The 14931-nt window shown below is 46.7% G+C and overlaps 1 protein-coding gene across 1 annotated transcript in view; it reads right to left on the bottom strand.

Annotated features, from left to right (window-relative positions):
• VPS13D (vacuolar protein sorting 13 homolog D) overlaps window positions 1-14931 on the bottom strand; it is a 194635-nt gene that overhangs the window by 147018 nt on the left and 32686 nt on the right. Inside the window, exons 7-11 of the mRNA XM_056553621.1 lie at window positions 13004-13108; window positions 12750-12920; window positions 11573-11673; window positions 6182-6350; window positions 1853-1954 (exon numbers count right to left, since the gene is read on the bottom strand). Of these exons, the coding sequence (XP_056409596.1) occupies window positions 1853-1954; window positions 6182-6350; window positions 11573-11673; window positions 12750-12920; window positions 13004-13108 (648 nt within the window). The remainder of the gene's footprint in view (window positions 1-1852; window positions 1955-6181; window positions 6351-11572; window positions 11674-12749; window positions 12921-13003; window positions 13109-14931) is intronic.

Raw genomic sequence — 14931 nt, 5'->3', positions numbered from 1 at the left:
TAGATAAGGGAAGAGCAGTGTCATAGAGACATGGTAGATGAGGGAAGAGCAGTGTCCTAGAGACATAGTAGATAAGGGAAGAGCAGTGTCCTAGAGACATAGTAGATAAGGGAAGAGCAGTGTCCTAGAGACATAGTAGATAAGGGAAGAGCAGTGTCCTAGAGACATAGTAGATAAGGGAAGAGCAGTGTCCTAGAGACATAGTAGATAAGGGAAGAGCAGTGTCCAAGATACATAGTAGATAAGGGAAGAGCAGTGTCCTAGAGACATAGTAGATAAGGGAAGAGCAGTGTCCAAGATACATAGTAGATAAGGGAAGAGCAGTGTCCTAGAGACATAGTAGATAAGGGAAGAGCAGTGTCCTAGAGATATAGTAGATAAGGGAAGAGCAGTGTCCTAGAGATATAGTACATGAGGGAAGAGCAGTGTCCTAGAGATATAGTAGATGAGGGAAGAGCAGTGTCTTAGAGATATAGTAGATAAGGGAAGAGAAGTGTCCTAGATACATAGTAGATAAGGGAAGAGCAGTGTCCTAGAGACATAGTAGATAAGGGAAGAGAAGTGTCCCAGAGACATAATAGATAAGGGAAGAGAAGTGTCCTAGAGATATAGTAGATAAGGGAAGAGCAGTGTCCTAGATACATAGTAGATAAGGGAAGAGAAGTGTCCTAGATACATAGTAGATAAGGGAAGAGCAGTGTCCTAGAGACATAGTAGATAAGGGAAGAGCAGTGTCCTAGAGACATAGTAGATAAGGGAAGAGCAGTGTCCTAGAGATATAGTAGATAAGGGAAGAGCAGTGTCCTAGAGACATGGTAGATGAGGGAAGAGAAGTGTCCAAGATACATAGTAGATAAGGGAAGAGCAGTATCCTAGAGACATAGTAGATAAGGGAAGAGCAGTGTCCTAGAGACATAGTAGATAAGGGAAGAGAAGTGTCCTAGAGACATAGTAGATAAGGGAAGAGCAGTGTCCTAGAGACATAGTAGATAAGGGAAGAGCAGTGTCCTAGAGACATAGTAGATAAGGGAAGAGAAGTGTCCTAGAGACATAGTAGATAAGGGAAGAGCAGTGTCCTAGAGATATAGTAGATAAGGGAAGAGCAGTGTCCTAGAGATATAGTACATGAGGGAAGAGCAGTGTCCTAGAGATATAGTAGATGAGGGAAGAGCAGTGTCCTAGAGATATAGTAGATAAGGGAAGAGCAGTGTCCTAGAGACATGGTAGATGAGGGAAGAGAAGTGTCCAAGATACATAGTAGATAAGGGAAGAGCAGTATCCTAGAGACATAGTAGATAAGGGAAGAGCAGTGTCCTAGAGACATAGTAGATAAGGGAAGAGAAGTGTCCTAGAGACATAGTAGATAAGGGAAGAGCAGTCTCCTAGATACATAGTAGATAAGGGAAGAGAAGTGTCCTAGAGACATTGTAGATAAGGGAAGAGCAGTGTCCTAGAGATATAGTAGATAAGGGAAGAGCAGTGTCCTAGAGATATAGTACATGAGGGAAGAGCAGTGTCCTAGAGATATAGTAGATGAGGGAAGAGCAGTGTCCTAGAGATATAGTAGATAAGGGAAGAGCAGTGTCCTAGAGACATAGTACATGAGGGATGAGCAGTGTCCTAGAGATATAGTAGATGAGGGAAGAGCAGTGTCCTAGAGATATAGTAGATAAGGGAAGAGCAGTGTCCTAGAGACATAGTAGATAAGGGAAGAGAAGTGTGGTAGAGACAAGTTAAAGGTTCTGATAATTCCCATCTCCACTGACTGTCAGGACGAGTAGACACAAGCTCACAGATAATGCTGCACTCAGACTCAAAGGAAGGACTCCGAATTTGGTCAAGAGCCACTCACCTCAGCCAGTTCCTGCTGCTTTCGGAATCGGTCATGCACTTGCTGTCTCAAAATTTTTAATTCTTCAAAAGATTGTTCTTCCTCAATCCGTTCCAGTTCAGCCTGAATCATAATCAGATCCAAAAAGGGTTATGGGCAAGAAAATGTAATCGTTCTGCTAATGTATGCGTGTGTATGTACAGTATGTGTGTGTGTGTGTATGTATGTGTGTACAGTATGTGTATGTATAGTATGTGTGTATGTGTATGTACAGTGTATGTACAATATGCGTGTGTATAGTGTGTATATGTATGTGTGTACATTATGTGTATGTAAAGTGTATGTATAGTATGTGTATGTACAGTGTGTGTGTGTACAGTATGATTATGTGTGTTTATGTATGAGTGTACAGTATGTGTATGTACAGTGTGTGTGTATGTGTATGTAGTGTGTGTATGTACAATATGCGTGTGTATAGTGTGTATATGTATGTGTGTACATTATGTGTATGTACAGTGTATGTATATGTATAGTATGTGTATGTACAGTGTGTGTGTGTACAGTATGATTATGTGTGTTTATGTATGAGTGTACAGTATGTGTATGTACAGTGTGTGTGTGTGTGTATGTAGTGTGTGTATGTACAATATGCGTGTGTATAGTGTGTATATGTATGTGTGTACATTATGTGTATGTACAGTGTATGTATATGTATAGTATGTGTAAGTACATTGTGTGTGTGTGTACAGTATGATTATGTTTGTTTATGTATGAGTGTACAGTTTGTGTATGTACAGTGTGTGTGTATGTGTATGTAGTGTGTGTATAGTGTGTATATGTATGTGTGTATATTATGTGTATGTACAGTGTATGTATATGTATAGTATGTGTATGTACAGTGTGTGTGTGTGTGTGTGTACAGTATGATTATGTGTGTTTATGTATGAGTGTACAGTTTGTGTATGTACAGTGTGTGTGTATGTGTATGTAGTGTGTGTATGTACAATATGCGTGTGTATAGTGTGTATATGTATGTGTGTACATTATGTGTATGTACAGTGTATGTATATGTATAGTATGTGTATGTACAGTGTGTGTGTGTACAGTATGATTATGTGTGTTTATGTATGAGTGTACAGTATGTGTATGTACAGTATGTTTATCTCTTTCTTTATACACCCATGAGCACTGCTCATACCTCTCACGATACACCCATGAGCAATTCCCCCTTTCTACTGCTAATAACTCTCTCTCTCTCTATACATCCATGAGCACTTCTCTCTTTTTACCTCTAATACCTCTCCCCATACTCCCATTACTGCTAATATCTCTCCCTATACACCCATGAGCACCTCTCTCTACTGCTAATATATCTCCTTATACACTTCCCTCTACTACTAATACCTCTCCCAACACACCCATGACCACTTCCCTCTACTACTAATACCTCTCCCAACACACCCATGACCACTTCCCTCTACTACTAATACCTCTCCCAACACACCCATGAGCACTTCTCTCTACAGGTAATACCTCTGCCTATGCAGCCGTGAGCACTTTCTTCCACCTATACACCCATAAGCACTTTAGTCTACAGCTTGTCCTTTATCATTGGGGCTGGTATTGTCATGCCCCAGTCATTACTCTCAGTGAACCATGTCTCAGTAACAGCCACTAAAGCTACATTTTCAGATACCATTATTGATCTAAGTGCATTGATCCCATTCACTGAACTGCATACGTTGGTAGACAAAAATCTAAGATTTTTATTTCTTAAGGACTTTTGCACAACAGCACTTCCATGTGCGGGTCCCATGCACGATAATGTGCCCAAGTGGAGCACAAAAAGGTAAGAAGCAGATTACACAGGGTAATAATCACAGCCTGTGATCTATATTTATCAATTTGGCCACAAAAAGGCGATGTAACCTGATCCTGAGTAAAGGAGAGGTGGCCATGCTAGGGTGCAGCTTCCTCCAGTCAAGTCTATGGAAGTTTCAGAAAGAGTTGTGCGCCCACATGGACACCTACGTACTACATATATATTTCCAAAAATAACAGGGCGGCACTCCAGCGATCCAATGTAGAAAAATATTTTATTCACCCAAAATGTGAGGCGACGTTTCATTGATTGATTCATTCAATGAGGTCTTTTTCGTTGAGTAGGTTGAAACGTCACCTCACATTTTGGGTGAATAAAATATTTTTCTACATTGGATCGCTGGAGTGCCGCCCTGTTATTTTTTCAACTACATTGCTTGTGATGTGTTGCACTGGTCTTACATAGGACTGAGCACCTACCTGGATCCTGGGATCTGAATCCCACACAGTGCCACTCTCACATTTCAAATATATATTATATACACACATACAAATATATATATATATATATATACACATATCAGAGGGGGGACATTTTGTTTTCTTAGGCCCCTTTCACACTATAAAGTTGCTCCGTTAAAAGATCCGTCATAAACTGCTGTTAGACAAGCCTTAAAAACGGATGTTAAATGGCTGTTACAAAATCCTGTTAGTTGTGACGGAAGAAATAACGAGACATGCGCACATTTTTCTTCCCTCACAAGAAATGGGTAAATTAACGGCCGTTATTTCTAACACTGAAGTCTATGGGTGACGGATGAGCCTTTATGTCATCTGTTTCCACCCAGTTTATAATATCCGTTATTACTTGTGAGCTCAGAAGAGGTGACATCAGCGACTCCTGCAGTGCTGAGGGACGACTACTACTACTCCCATCATAGAACAGACTGGTTTTCATGATGGGAGTAGTAATTCCCTGGATGCTGGAGTCTGCCGGTGGCTGGGGAGGCTACATTAGTGTTTGCACTACTATCCCCATCATGGAACAGAGTCTGTTCCATGATGGGGGTTGTAGTACAGGGGCTGAGGGATTCATCGCACCGGGTCTCACTTCCGATTAGAAGTTATTAAACAGGGGAGTGGGCGGCATGCTGCGCTCCCCTGCGATGTACAATGTATTTACTTTCATTTTTAAATTCCCTGCCGGGAGCCCTGATTGGCCGGTGCTGAGTAGGCAATCAGGGCTCCCGGCGTGGTTTTTAAATAGAAGTGCTGTGGTGGGGAAAGATATAGAATCGCTTTAGAGGGGGGTATATGTCTTGCAGAGATTCTATATATCTTGCCTCCTGCCGTGCTATACAAGTCTTGCCCCCCGCAGCGCATATATTTATTGTCCCCCGCAGTGCATATATATCCCCCGCAGCAAATATATATATTTCCCACCAGCAGCAGATATAAATATATATAGTCCCCTGCAGCACATATCTATATATATCTGCATATATAGGTATTGTGTATGTGTGTATATATATATATATATATATATATATATATATATATATATATAATGTCCCCCGCAGTGCATATATATATTTCCCTCCAGCAGCACATTTAAATATATATAGTCCCCCGCAGCACATATCTATATATATATCTCCCCGCATATATAGGTATTGTGTATATATATTGTCCCCCTGCAGCGCTATCATAAGCCCTTGGCAGTGCTATGAATTAAAAGTTTTCTATTAGCAGCGCATCGGGCCAGAAAGCCAGCTGGCGCGATGCGCTGCTGTTAGAATACATTTCATTCATAGGGCTGCGGAGGCATATGATTATAGAAGCGCTGTGGGGACCAGACATATGGATATATGTCTGAACCCCGCAGAGCATCTATATACAGAGGGGGGAATATACACATGGGGGGGAATAAGGGGACACACTGAAGTTTAAAAACCCAGCCAGGAGCTCTGATAGGCTTCTCAGTACAGGCCATTCAGGGCTCCCGGCGGTGAATCTAAAAATTAAAGTAAAATACATCGTACATCGCAGGGGAGCGGACCATGCCGCCCGCTACCATTTAATAACTTCTAATCGCATCGGGTCTCAGAAGTGATCAATCCCTCAGCCCCTGTACTACAACCCCCATCATGGAACAAAGTCTGTTCCATGATGGGGATAGTAGTACAAACACTAATGTAGCCTCCCCAGCCACCGGCAGACTCCAGCAGCCGGGAATTACTACTCTCATCATGGAAACAAGTCTGTTCCATGATGGGAGTAGTAGTAGTCCCGGCTGTGGGAGTCTGTAGGCAGAGGTGTTAAAACGGCCGTACATGAGGGATGTTATAACGGGTCTTAACGGATGATTATGCCCGTTATTTTGACAGACGTTATTCAGCCGTTATTTCATCCATTATTATACATCCGTTTTTACACAGAAAACTGATGTTTAATAACGGATGAATAGTGTGAACGGAGCCTTACACACAAACCAGTGCTGCAGCTTCAGTCAGTTCCCACAATGCTCACCTCATGTTCAGCTGACAGCTGTAATCCCTGCAGACGATTATAATGTTTACTGCAATAAAACACTGCGTCCCGCGCTCGATGCAATAAGAACTCCAGGCGTAGACGCTGCCTCTGCTTCTGGATCTCAGACAAGTTTGCGTTCAGTGCAAAAATCCACCATTCTCTAGAGCTGTGGGGACGATAAAAGGTTCATGTCACATGATACATCTCGTCTCTTACACTCTCGGGTGGTTGGCGGCTGCAACCTGAGCGCAATGTAAAAGAAAGCCGGACTGGAACAGGAGTGACCCGAGCGTCGTCTTTGTGGGTTTTCTGTTTTTAACTTTTTTTTAAATACAGAGAAAATTATTGCAAAACTTTTTTTTTAGAAAGATTAAACTTGTGAATGAAGGCGAAGCCATGTGAAGGCCACGTTCACATCTGTGCTGATTAAACGTGTGAAATGTTACGAATGCTCAGTGTCCGGGCTGAGACCCATCACTAGAACAAGCGGGAGAAGAGCTGCGCTGAACGCCTCCCCCCCACTCTGCAATGCAGTTGACGGACTCTACAGTAATGGGTCTATGGAGAAAACTACGAGAGGAAACGGATGAGGATCGGACTGGACTTCCGAATTCTGCTTCAACTGAATCAGGATACAGGATAATGACCCCGTCATGGACACAAATCTCGGTCCCTGAATATAATATTTGGTCGCACAACCTTCTGAGGTCCTCACTACAATACAGAGATTTCTGTAACTCTCAATTAAACGTCTGCACTTGTCTTCAGGTATCTTGGCTCCTCCTCATAAGATCCTGCTCCAGATGTCTCAGGGGTGAAGAGGTCTTCTCCAGACTGCAGGTATCTTGGCTCCTCCTCATAAGATCCTGCTGCTCCAGATGTCTCAGGGGTGAAGATGTCTTCTCCAGACTGCAGGTATCTTGGCTCCTCCTCATAAGATCCTGCTCCAGATGTCTCAGGTGTGAAGATGTCTTCTCCAGACTGCAGGTATCTTGGCTCCTCCTCATAAGATCCTGCTCCAGATGTCTCAGGGGTGAAGATGTCTTCTCCAGACTGCAGGTATCTTGGCTTCTCCTCATATGATCCTGCTCCAGATGTCTCAGGGGTGAAGATGTCTTATCCAGACTGCAGGTATCTTGGTCCACTCCTCATAAGATCCTGCTCCAGATGTCTCAGGTGTGAAGGTGTCTTCTCCAGACTGCAGGTATCTTGGCCCACTCCTCATAAGATCCTGCTCCAGATGTCTCAGGGGTGAAGATGTCTTCTCCAGACTGCAGGTATCTTGGTCCACTCCTCATAAGATCCTGCTCCAGATGTCTCAGGGGTGAAGATGTCTTCTCCAGACTGCAGGTTTCTTGGCCTCCTCCTCATAAGATCCTTCTCCAGATGTCTCAGGGGTGAAGGTGTCTTCTCCAGACTGCAGGTATCTTGGTCCACTCCTCATAAGATCCTGCTCCAGATGTCTCAGGGGTGAAGATGTCTTATCCAGACTGCAGGTATCTTGGCTCCTCCTCATAAGATCCTGCTCCAGATGTCTCAGGGGTGAAGATGTCTTATCCAGACTGCATGTCTCTTGGCTCCTCCTCATAAGATCCTGCTCCAGATGTCTCAGTGAAGGTGTCTTCTCCAGACTGCAGCTATCTTGGCTCCTCCTCATAAGATCCTGCTCCAGATGTCTCAGGGGTGAAGATGTCTTATCCAGACTGCAGGTATCTTGGCCACTCCTCATAAGATCTTGCTCCAAATGTCTCAGGGCTGAAGGTGTCTTCTCCAGACTGCAGGTCTCTTGTTCTCCTCCTCATAAGATCTGCTCCAGATGTCTCAGGGGTGAAGGTGTCTTCTCCAGACTGCAGGTATCTTGGCTCCTCATAAGATCCTGCTCCAGATGTCTTCTCCAGACTGCAGGTCTCTTGTTCTCCTCCTCATAAGATCATGCTCCAGATGTCTCAGGGGTGAAGATGTCTTATCCAGACTGCAGGTCTCCAGATGTCTCAGGGGTGAAGATGTCTTATCCAGACTGCAGGTATCTTGGTCTCCTCCTCATAAGATCCTGCTCCAGATGTCTCAGGGGTGAAGGTGTCTTCTCCAGACTGTAGGTATCTTGGCCTCATAAGATCCTGCTCCAGATGTCTCAGGGGTGAAGGTGTCTTCTCCAGACTGCAGGTATCTTGGCTCCTCATAAGATCCTGCTCCAGATGTCTTCTCCAGACTGCAGGTCTCTTGTTCTCCTCCTCATAAGATCCTGCTCCAGATGTCTCAGGGATGAAGATGTCTTCTCCAGACTGCAGGTATCTTGGTCCACTCCTCATAAGATCCTGCTCCAGATGTCTCAGGGGTGAAGATGTCTTATCCAGACTGAAGGTATCGTGGCTCCTCCTCATAAGATCCTGCTCCAGATGTCTCAGGGGTGAAGATGTCTTATCCAGACTGCAGGTATCTTGGCTCCTCCTCATAAGATCCTGCTCCAGATGTCTCAGGGGTGAAGATGTCTTATCCAGACTGAAGGTATCTTGGCTCCTCCTCATAAGATCCTGCTCCAGATGTCTCAGGTGTGAAGATGTCTTCTCCAGACTGCAGGTATCTTGGCCACTCCTCATAAGATCCTGCTCCAAATGTCTCAGGGCTGAAGGTGTCTTCTCCAGACTGTAGGTATCTTGGCCACTCCTCATAAGATCCTGCTCCAGATGTCTCAGGGGTGAAGGTGTCTTCTCCAGACTGCAAGTATCTTGGCCCACTCCTCATAAGATCCTGCTCCAAATGTCTCAGGGCTGAAGGTGTCTTCTCCAGACTGTAGGTATCTTGGCCCACTCCTCATAAGATCCTGCTCCAAATGTCTCAGGGCTGAAGGTGTCTTCTCCAGACTGTAGGTATCTTGGCCTCATAAGATCCTGCTCCAGATGTCTCAGGGGTGAAGATGTCTTCTCCAGACTGAAGGTATCTTGGCCCACTCCTCATAAGATCCTGCTCTAGATGTCTCAGGGGTGAAGATGTCTTCTCCAGACTGCAGGTATCTTGGCTCCTCCTCATAAGATCCTGCTCTAGATGTCTCAGGTGTGAAGATGTCTTCTCCAGACTGCAGGTATCTTGGTCCACTCCTCATAAGATCCTTCTCCAGATGTCTCAGGGGTGAAGATGTCTTCTCCAGACTGCATGTATCTTGGCTCCTCCTCATAAGATCCTGCTCCAGAGGTCTCAGGGATGAATATGTCTTCTCCAGATTGCAGGTATCTTGGCCCACTCCTCATAAGATCCTTCTCCAGATGTCTCAGGGGTGAAGAGGTCTTCTCCAGACTGCAGGTATCTTGGTCTCCTCCTCATAAGATCCTGCTCCAGATGTCTCAGGGGTGAAGGTGTCTTCTCCAGACTGCAGGTATCTTGGCTCCTCATAAGATCCTGCTCCAAATGTCTTCTCCAGACTGCAGGTCTCTTGTTTTCCTCCTCATAAGATCATGCTTCTCCAGATGTCTCAGGGGTGAAGATGTCTTCTCCAGACTGCAGGTATCTTGGTCTCCTCCTCATAAGATCCTGCTCCAGATGTCTCAGGGGTGAAGACGTCTTCTCCAGACTGCAGGTATCTTGGCCTCCTCATAAGATCCTGCTCCAGATGTCTCAGGGGTGAAGGTGTCTTCTCCAGACTGTAGGTATCTTGGCCTCATAAGATCCTGCTCCAGATGTCTCAGGGGTGAAGGTGTCTTCTCCAGACTGCAGGTATCTTGGCTCCTCATAAGATCCTGCTCCAGATGTCTTCTCCAGACTGCAGGTCTCTTGTTCTCCTCCTCATAAGATCATGCTCCAGATGTCTCAGGGGTGAAGATGTCTTATCCAGACTGCAGGTCTCCAGATGTCTCAGGGGTGAAGATGTCTTATCCAGACTGCAGGTCTCTTGGCCTCCTCCTCATAAGATCCTGCTCCAGATGTCTCAGGGGTGAAGACGTCTTCTCCAGACTGCAGGTATCTTGGCCTCCTCATAAGATCCTGCTCCAGATGTCTTCTCCAGACTGCAGGTCTCTTGTTCTCCTCCTCATAAGATCATGCTCCAGATGTCTCAGGGGTGAAGATGTCTTATCCAGACTGCAGGTCTCCAGATGTCTCAGGGGTGAAGATGTCTTATCCAGACTGCAGGTCTCTTGGCCTCCTCCTCATAAGATCCTGCTCCAGATGTCTCAGGGGTGAAGACGTCTTCTCCAGACTGCAGGTATCTTGGCCTCCTCATAAGATCCTGCTCCAGATGTCTCAGGGATGAAGATGTCTTATCCAGACTGCAGGTTTCTTGGCCTCCTCCTCATAAGATCCTGCTCCAGATGTCTCAGGGGTGAAGATGTCTTCTCCAGACTGCAGGTATCTTGGCTCCTTCTCATAAGATCCTGCTCCAGATGTCTCAGGGGTGAAGGTGTCTACTCCAGACTGCAGGTATCTTGGCCCATTCCTCATAAGATCCTGCTCCAGATGTCTCAGGTGTGAAGGTGTCTTCTCCAGACTGCAGGCATCTTGGCTCCTCCTCATAAGATCCTGCTCCAGATGTCTCAGGGGTGAAGGTGTCTTCTCCAGACTGCAGGTCTCTTGGTCTTCTCCTCATAAGATCCTGCTCCAGATGTCTCAGGGGTGAAGGTGTCTTCTCCAGACTGCAGGTCTCTTGGTCTCCTCCTCATAAGATCCTTCTCCAGATGTCTCAGGGGTGAAGATGTCTTCTCCAGACTGCAGGTATCTTGGCCACTCCTCATAAGATCCTGCTCCAGATGTCTCAGGGGTGAAGATGTCTTCTCCAGACTGCAGGTATCTTGGTCCACTCCTCATAAGATCCTGCTCCAGATGTCTCAGGGGTGAAGGTGTCTTCTCCAGACTGCAGGTATCTTGGCCCACTCCTCATAAGATCCTGCTCCAGATGTCTCAGGGCTGAAGGTGTCTTCTCCAGACTGCAGGTATCTTGGCCCACTCCTCATAAGATCCTGCTCCAGATGTCTCAGTGAAGGTGTCTTCTCCAGACTGCAGGTATCTTGGTCCACTCCTCATAAGATCCTTCTCCAGATGTCTCAGGGGTGAAGGTGTCTTCTCCAGACTGCAGGTATCTTGGCTCCTCCTCATAAGATCCTGCTCCAGATGTCTCAGGGGTGAAGATGTCTCCTCCAGACTGCAGGTATCTTGGCCCTCATTAAATCCTGCTCCAAATATTACGCTCAGGATGCACCATTTGTGTCCAGGACGGGGTGATTATTCAGTCCTGTCTGATCAGGTAATTCTCAGTAATTTGTGATTGTTATGTGGTGGAGCTGCGCCCTGTGAGAGTTTCCCCCTGTAGGTTTTCCAGATTAGAATTTCGGCAGAAGACCCCGTTAAGGTCAAATTAATCTGCTGCCATAGACTGTCTCAGCACAATTCTGTAAAACTTACTTGTTTAAAACGGGAACCTTCGGTCTCCATTTTCTGTATTTCATCTGTCGTTCTTTTCTATCAAATTCTTCAACAAATTCCATAATTTGCTGATATTGTCCCTGAATAAAAAACAAACACGGAACAGGATGGTGTGGTGATCAGAGACATCTCCCTGTACGGGGGTGATCAGAGACATCTCCCTGTACGGGGGTGATCAGAGACATCTCCCTGTATGGTGATCAGAGACATCTCCCTGTACGGGGGTGATCAGAGACATCTCCCTGTACGGGGGTGATCAGAGACATCTCCCTGTACGGGGGTGATCAGAGACATCTCCCTGTACGGGGGTGATCAGAGACATCTCCCTGTACGGGGGTGATCAGAGACATCTCCCTGTACGGGGGTGATCAGAGACATCTCCCTGTACGGGGGTGATCAGAGACATCTCCCTGTACGGGGGTGATCAGAGACATCTCCCTGTATGGTGATCAGAGACATCTCCCTGTACGGGGGTGATCAGAGACATCTCCCTGTACGGGGGGTGATCAGAGACATCTCCCTGTACGGGGGGTGATCAGAGACATCTCCCTGTACGGGGGGTGATCAGAGACATCTCCCTGTACGGGGGGTGATCAGAGACATCTCCCTGTACGGGGGGTGATCAGAGACATCTCCCTGTACGGGGGGTGATCAGAGACATCTCCCTGTACGGGGGGTGATCAGAGACATCTCCCTGTACGGGGGTGATCAGAGACATCTCCCTGTACGGGGGTGATCAGAGACATCTCCCTGTACGGGGGTGATCAGAGACATCTCCCTGTACGGGGGTGATCAGAGACATCTCCCTGTACGGGGGTGATCAGAGACATCTCCCTGTATGGTGATCAGAGACATCTCCCTGTACGGGGGTGATCAGAGACATCTCCCTGTACGGGGGGTGATCAGAGACATCTCCCTGTACGGGGGGTGATCAGAGACATCTCCCTGTACGGGGGGTGATCAGAGACATCTCCCTGTACGGGGGGTGATCAGAGACATCTCCCTGTACGGGGGGTGATCAGAGACATCTCCCTGTACGGGGGTGATCAGAGACATCTCCCTGTACGGGGGTGATCAGAGACATCTCCCTGTACGGGGGTGATCAGAGACATCTCCCTGTACGGGGGTGATCAGAGACATCTCCCTGTACGGGTACCTGTGACAGAGTCAGCGGGATGGTCCTCAGACGGATGTCGCACTCTATTCGCGGCTGATGTCTGGACCGTAAAGGCTCTTTGGCGCAGTTTCTCCGGAGCAGTGCGGAGGTGCACACAGGCTCCAGGATATAGTGATGCTCACGACTCTCCATACTTCTGTCCATGGCGTCCTGCACAAGAGATAGCAGACTGTGTAAGAGGTGAAGGGAGTGATCCAGAGCATTGTGCGTGCACCATAGTGCGGTGTATATACCTGCAGCTCCCCGAGGGGCAGATCACCCAGTAACCTGCACGACACATCCCAGTATACACTGAAATCCTCCACTTCAAGTTGTTTCTTACGAATCAATATCTCCACCTGCAAAGAGACGTGAAGAGTCACCAATAGTGAGAATAAAGAAGAACCCCGCACCATCTCACTAATAGTGATCATACACGAACATAACATACCGCCCCCGCACCATCTCACTAATAGTGATCATACACGAACATAACATACCGCCCCCGCACCATCTCACTAATAGTGATCATACACGAACATAACCTACCGCCCCCGCACCATCTCACTAATAGTGATCATACACCACACATAACATACCGCCCCCGCACCACCTCACTAATAGTGATCATACACCACACATAACATACCGCCCCCGCACCACCTCACTAATAGTGATCATACACCACACATAACATACCGCCCCCGCACCACCTCACTAATAGTGATCATACACCACACATAACATACCGCCCCTGCACCATCTCACTAATAGTGATCATACACCACACATAACATACCGCCCCTGCACCATCTCACTAATAGTGATCATACACGAACATAACATACCGCCCCCGCACCATCTCACTAATAGTGATCATACACGAACATAACATACCGCCCCCGCACCATCTCACTAATAGTGATCATACACGAACATAACCTACCGCCCCCGCACCATCTCACTAATAGTGATCATACACGAACATAACCTACCCCCCCGCACCACCTCACTAATCGTGATCATACACCACACATAACATACCGCCCCCGCACCACCTCACTAATAGTGATCATACACCACACATAACATACCGCCCCCGCACCACCTCACTAATAGTGATCATACACCACACATAACATACCGCCCCCGCACCACCTCACTAATAGTGATCATACACGAACATAACATACCGCCCCCGCACCACCTCACTAATAGTGATCATACACGAACATAACCTACCGCCCCCGCACCATCTCACTAATAGTGATCATACACCACACATAACATACCGCCCCCGCACCACCTCACTAATAGTGATCATACACGAACATAACATACCGCCCCGCACCATCTCACTAATAGTGATCATACACCACACATAACATACCGCCCCTGCACCATCTCACTAATAGTGATCATACACCACACATAACATACCGCCCCCGCACCATCTCACTAATAGTGATCATACACCACACATAACCTACCGCCCCCGCACCACCTCACTAATAGTGATCATACATGAACATAACCTACCGCCCCCCCACCACCTCACTAATAGTGATCATACACCACTCGTAACATACCGCCCCTGCACCATCTCACTAATAGTGATCATACACCACACATAACATACCGCCCCCAACCCACCTCACTAATAGTGATCATACACCACACATAACCTACCGCCCCGCACCACCTCACTAATAGTGATCATACACCACACATAACATACCGCCCCTGCACCATCTCACTAATAGTGATCATACACCACACATAACATACCGCCCCGCACCATCTCACTAATAGTGATCATACACGAACATAACCTACCGCCCCCGCACCATCTCACTAATAGTGATCATACACGAACATAACCTACCGCCCCCGCACCATCTCACTAATAGTGATCATACACCACACATAACATACCGCCCCCGCACCACCTCACTAATAGTGATCATACACGAACATAACATACCGCCCCGCACCATCTCACTAATAGTGATCATACACCACACATAACATACCGCCCCTGCACCATCTCACTAATAGTGATCATACACCACACATAACATACCGCCCCCGCACCATCTCACTAATAGTGATCATACACCACACATAACATACCGCCCCGCACCATCTCACTAATAGTGATCATACACCACACATAACCTAC

The sequence above is a fragment of the Hyla sarda genome, unplaced genomic scaffold, assembly GCF_029499605.1.
Source record: "Hyla sarda isolate aHylSar1 unplaced genomic scaffold, aHylSar1.hap1 scaffold_342, whole genome shotgun sequence".
Classification (NCBI taxonomy): domain Eukaryota; kingdom Metazoa; phylum Chordata; class Amphibia; order Anura; family Hylidae; genus Hyla; species Hyla sarda.
This window is presented reverse-complemented; position numbering and strand designations above follow the sequence as displayed.